Source organism: Dermochelys coriacea, chromosome 6 (assembly GCF_009764565.3).
Source record: "Dermochelys coriacea isolate rDerCor1 chromosome 6, rDerCor1.pri.v4, whole genome shotgun sequence".
Taxonomy (NCBI): Eukaryota; Metazoa; Chordata; order Testudines; family Dermochelyidae; genus Dermochelys; species Dermochelys coriacea.
Window position 1 is genome coordinate 66403704 of NC_050073.1, and position 6000 is coordinate 66409703.

The 6000-nt window shown below is 50.9% G+C and overlaps 1 protein-coding gene across 4 annotated transcripts in view; it reads right to left on the bottom strand.

Moving 5' to 3' along the window:
* ITPKA (inositol-trisphosphate 3-kinase A) overlaps positions 1-5780 on the bottom strand; it is a 72368-nt gene extending 66588 nt beyond the window's left edge. For 2 of the 4 annotated variants that reach the window (XR_006281895.1, XR_006281894.1), the window contains exon 1: positions 4994-5740. Coding sequence is in view for 2 of the 4 variants with exons in the window: in XM_038404862.2 (XP_038260790.1) it covers positions 4994-5500 (507 nt within the window). In the remaining 2 variants the exon portion in view is untranslated. Of the gene's footprint in view, positions 1-4993 lie in introns of all 4 variants that reach the window. The other 2 variants (XM_038404862.2, XM_043515977.1) reach the window with 2 other exon arrangements.
* Positions 5781-6000: the final 220 nt, after the last annotated feature.

The window sequence follows — 6000 nt, forward strand, 5'->3', positions numbered from 1 at the left end:
ACCAGAACTTCCAGCTCCTGGTGCTCCTTGCACCACTCCCAGTCGATGTGCTTCCCCAGGCGATGCGTGGCATTGCGAGTGCGGGACCACAGTGAAGCAATGTCACACCCGTCCGGTCCGAATTTGCCATCCAGGGAACCGCTCAGGAAGGTGCAGTGTCTTGGTTGGAGTGGGCTCTGCCGATCCGCTTCTTTGTTGAGGCATGGAAGGCGTTTGCTGCAATGTTCCTTAACATGGAGTCGGCACACGTTAGCAGGCGGAAGGCGTGGGTGATCACCGCAATGTCACACAGTTCGCCCATGCGGGGGACAGTGGCACCGCCATGCCTGTGGGCGATGTAGACCAGCTCGTTGCTGGCTCTCTGGGAAAGGAACAGCCACTTCTTCACCAGCTGCCGGACGATCTTGTCCGCCTTGTTGAGGGATACCTTCGCCACGGCAGATCCCCTTAGGACGAACGAGATGCAGGGGATCAGGAAGGTGTTCAGGGCGTTTATCTTCTGCCATGGTGCTAGCAGGGAGGCGTCGATCTTGGCAGCATCCTGCAAGATCTCCTGGATGGTGTCCTCGAGTGTCTGCCGGACACGGAAACTCATTGGCGTACCAAGGTGCTGGTACGCCTGCCCCTCTGCCAGGGCGATGATGGGCTCGCCCTGGATCTGGAACCCTGTTGTCTGCACCGAGTCCCTTTTGCTGCCATCGATGTGGAGAGTTGCGCACTTCTTTGCATTGAAGCGGAGCCCATCCAATTGCAGCTTGACTGGTGGCATCTAGCATACGTTAGAGGTTCTCTGAGTCGTCCGCGGTCAGGTCCAGGTCATCTGTGTAAGCCAGGACGCTCACCCTCTCACCATGGAGGTTGAAGCCATCTGTGCCATTGGAGATCGCTCGCAGCAACGGCTCCATGGCAAGCTTAAAGATGATGGGGCTGAGGGGACAGCCCTGCTTAACTCCGCTCCAGATCGGGATCTCAGCGATCTCCCCTTTGACCAAGCAAATGGTGGTGCTGCATCCCTTGTACGCCTCTTGGATCACACGAAGGAAGTTCTCTGGCATCCCAAACTCCTGGAGCATGGCAAAGATGTGGTGGTGGGGCATGGACCCAAAGGCGTTAGCCAGGTCGAGCCACGCTACTGTGTATTAACATCCAAACTCACCTCTAACTATAAGGCTTGGCAAAATAAAGTCATTTTGCCTGTTATCTCAAGGTCCTCCCACTAACTTGCATGTATTTCACCCCATGAATCACTAGCCAGCCTTGAACCCACAATCTTGAGATACACAACACAGAACTCTACCAATTCTGCTGTGAGGATTGGGGGGAATCATTTTTCTCTATAAAGAATAGGCCATAAAAGGACAAAACACACACTTTTCACACATTTTCTATTTACTTACTGGTTCACAACTATTTGTGCACTAGCATTGGAGTGTTGGCTATCAGGATTCCTGGCCCTGGGAGCAGAGTGTGGTCTAGTGATTAAAGAGACTATAGGAAGTATTATATGACCCAAACAAGGTCATTCTGCCAGGATCAACCTGGGATCAAAAAGCATGCACTTTAACCATTTGAACTAAAGGACAATAACGCACATTAAATGCATGTAGGCAGTAGCAGACTCAAACCATTAGATGTGGTCCAACCACACTAGTTACATCTGCACTGCAGCTGTGAGATGCAATTCCCAGTTCAGAAAGATGTACATGCGCTAGTTCTGCTCCAACTAGGGTACCAAAAATAGCATGTAGTTGACAGCATAGGTTAGCTGCCCAAATACGTACCTAGTATTTCCAATTAGACTGTACTCTGGCTAATAGCCTGAGCCGCCACCTGTGCCACAATGCTACTTTTAGCAAACTAGCATGCGTACATCTTCCCGAGCTGGGAATTACAGCTCTCAGCTGCAGTGCAGAAATAGCCACTGTTTTAGGATTGGCTAGACAGACACAGAATTTGGCCCACTTCGCCTGAAAGGCAGTGTGGAAAAGCTAATAAGCCTTGGGTTTGTCAAAATAGAGTCCAGGATTTTATTTGTAGCTTTGCCTAAAAAGAGCTTGTCTAGGCTCACACTTATCTGTAAAATGGGTTGTCTCCCCTAATGTAGGAGTAATGAGGTATTGGTTAATGAGGGGCGCAAAGTAGTATTAAACCCAATCATAAGAGGAGCTTGGATTAGAATGCATGGGCTCTTGGATTAGTAGCTCAGTACACCTTTCCCTGAGCTACAGGCTCTTGCACATGGGTAGGGTATCTCTCATCAAAAATGTGTGACTTTTTACTTGTTCTGTGGGAATGCATGACACTTGGCAAGTCTTCAAAAACATTTTAAAGAAACAGAATTTATCTTAATAATTGGAAAGTCCTTGATTTCCCGTGCACTCGAATGGATGCTGTCTCTCTCCATCCTACAATAGCTCAAAACATTTAAGACAGCTGCTTTTTATTTGTTTAAAGACAGGTTTCAGAGTAGCAGCCGTGTTAGTCTGTATTCACAAAAAGAAAAGGAGTACTTGTGGCACCTTAGAGACTAACGAAGTTATTAGAGCATAAGCTTTCATGAGCTACAGCTCACTTCATCAGATGCATTCAATGAAAGCTCACGAAAGTTTATGCTCAAATAACTTGGTTAGTCTCTAAGGTGACACAAGTACTCCTTTTCTATTTGTTTAAACACTTTTTTCCCCATTAGTTAGTATTCTTTAATTATTTACTTTTATTTGTAATTAGATGTAGTGCTTTCTCTGAACCCTGTCCAGATTTAAATAGTGCTAACAAACTTAATAGGATTTTAAATGGGTAACACAGTTTATATCCAAAACATACACTTATGTACCATGTTTTTAAAATGTAGTATGCAGAGTAGTAAGCTGTTCCAACTAATGATTTAGGGCCTGAAACTGCATACAGGTACCTTGAAGTCAATGAGAAGTTTACCAATGACCTCAATGGTGCCGGACCTGTACCAAATTGCATCCAACAGGACACCTGGCTTTTGCTTCAGACTATTCTCAGGAGACAAGTTAGCCTGGGGCCAGCATGGATGGCATCAGGTTCTTTGTATTGATAAAGTGCTATCAGTGAATCTCTGCTCTCTATTAATCACACATCCAGCCCGCAGCTCTCAATGCTGGGTATTCAGAGCTAACAGTGTTCCATCATCATACCCACTCACCACCTGCAACAGCAGACAGGAATGAACTAGATGATCTAATATTCCACCCCCCGTCTTTAATTTCTATTATTCTGTAACTCAGAGTCAAATGTCATGGGCCACAGATATTTACAAAAATAACATTAAAGTAATGTTGTTGTAATAATAATAGTTTGCCCTTCTACGGAGGATTCCATCTCAGGATCATAACTTCATCAATATTAATTAATTAAGCCTTGCAAAACCCTTATACAGGATATTATCTTACATAATTGGGAAACCGAGGCACAGAAAAATCAATTATGGTGACAAAGCACATCTATGGGAATAGAACCAAGGTTACATAATTCCCTGGCCTGTACTTTAGCCACTCAACCATACTTCCTCTAATTTAATAATCCTAAAACTCTCAGGAGAACAACCCAGCTGGAAGAATTACGTACAACACTGCGTCACTTATTTTTTATCTTGTTTCAAAATATACATTGTTTTTCCTGATTCAGTTCACTGTCAGTGACCCTGTAGTCATAAACTACCCTATAATAATAAAACATTGGGTGGTCTCATGAATGGTAGATGGGGGAGTTTGCTAAGGAAACATTTCAGTTTCAAGGCACCCAGAGAGTTGTTACAAACACGAAGTAAAATATGTATTACCACTATGAAAAACAACCCAACTGCATGTCTTCAAAACTGCCCTTTATATGCAAGAGCAGCTGCCAAATTACATAAGGGATTTACTGGGAAAAATGTATTACTGCCAAAATGGACAAAAATATGCATGCTAATAATTCCAAGCTCCTCCCTATTTTCTGCCAAGATCATAGCACAAAGTAGCTCAAAAATTGACAACCAGAGACTGAGGGAGTGGGAGAGGCAGAAATACCTGCTGGTAAATGCCTGGAAAAATGTTATTTTTAAAATCAAACAAGAGAGAGAGTAAAAAATGCCTGTGATCAAAAAATGCCAAAACAATTTGAAAAAAATCTTAATAGGTTGGTGGCAATTTCATAGCAAGAAGAGAAACAGTGGCAGCACTTGGCTGGGTTTCAAGAGCCTCAGTTCCCCAGCAATGTAACCCAGAGAATCATGTAGCATTACCACTGATCAGCATGCTGGATTTTTCACAGAGTTTGTGTGATTGGATAAGGGGAAATAGCAGTTTCCTTTTAGTTAGGTCACTGAAGCCTTGCTTGAAACACCAGTCTGGTGAGTGCTCAGTGACCCCCCCCATGCACATTCTGAGACCACGGGACTGGAAGCATAGGGTTGAATTGTGTATTTCTCCACGTCCACAGGCATGATATGCTGCTGTTTGCAGTACAGCAATACAGGAACAGGAGTAACTGAGGGGGAGTAACTTGAGCTCCCGTAAGCTGACCAGTGACTGGATGTTGTTGGAGGACCGTGTTATCAAGTTGGTGTTTACCACGGAGTACAGCGGAGCTGAGAGCCTGATATCGCAGGCACCTATGCAACGAAGAGCCCTTTGGCTTAGATTAGGGCAGCCTTGTTTTCATTTTAACAGCCTTCATTTTACAGTAACGTAGTACTGGTGAAACGTGCCAGATGGGCAGCCCGGTGGGGACCCAGCCTCAGAAGTACAGCGGGGGCCTCCCCTACGCTAGCCCATCCCCAGGGTATCCATCCCCTGCTGCTATATCCCCAGCCCAGGCACACAGCACTTGTTCTCCAGCACCGCCAGGAGGCGCCGCTCCTAGATCAGCGGCGCACGGACCCGCGGGCACGTGGGAAGCAGCGGGCCGTCCGGGGGGGGTCACTCGGCTCCGCGCAGCGTTCTGTGCAAGGCCGGCCCTTAGGCTAGCGCTGGGGGGGGCCTACCTGGTTGGTGTCCTCCCCGTGCTCCAGTTGCACGATGCCCTGGCTCCTACCCTCCGTGTCGCTCAGCAGGTCGTCCTCGGAGTCCTCGAAGACGGACGAGGAGCCCGTGGAGGACAGCGAGGAGTTGGAGAGCCGGCGGGACTGCAGCAGGTGCAGTGAGCTGCCCGTCCTCAGCCAGCCGCTCTCCGGGTCCGCCGGGGGCCCTTTGGGGCTGCCCTGCGCCTCCTCGCTCTCCTCGGGGGTGACGGTCAGCTGCGGGATGACCGGCGGCAGCAGCCCGTTGCGGGGACGGCAGCTCCTCTTGGCCAGGTCCGGCAGCTCCCGTGCGGCGGCGGCCGCGGCCGCGGCGCAGTGAGCCTCGAAGAACAAGCGTAGCTCCCCGACGCTCAGCCGCTTGCCCCTGCCCAGCTCCGGGCTGCTCTGCCGGCCCCAGCTAGTGTCCATAGCGGGGCGGGTGCGGGGCGCCTCCTGGGCACCGCTGCGGAGCCGGGGGCTGTGTGCGTGCATGGGGGGAGCGCGCCGCTGCCGGGAGCCCGGCCGCCGCTGCACCCGGGCAAACTTCCCGCTGGCTGCCTCTGCCGCGCGGAGCCGGGGGCCGAGGAGCGCCCAGAGTCATGTCCCAGCCCGCCCGCCCGCAGGGAGGCTCCGAGCCGGGGCCGCAGCCAGGTCCGTCTGGGCTGGCTCAGCCCGCCCGCCGCAGCGGCAGCTGAGGGAAGCGTCGCCGCCGGAGGGAGGAGTCAGGCCCACGCCCGCTGCTGGCTGCGGCTTGGCCCCTTCATCTCTTTTGCTTTCAGTTTCCGCGGCGCCACCCAGAGACGCCTCCGGAGAAAGCTTCGGGGGAGCCAGGCCCAGGCCCGGCCGTGGCCTCGCGCAAGCGGGGTGACAGCCCGGGCCGGCGCTGGCTCCGGGGCCCCAGGGCCACCGCTCGGCTTCCTCGCGGGCGCTGTTCACGTGGCCGCGCTGAGTGGCGCGTAGGGCTCCAGCCTCCATCTTCCGCGCTCCCCTGC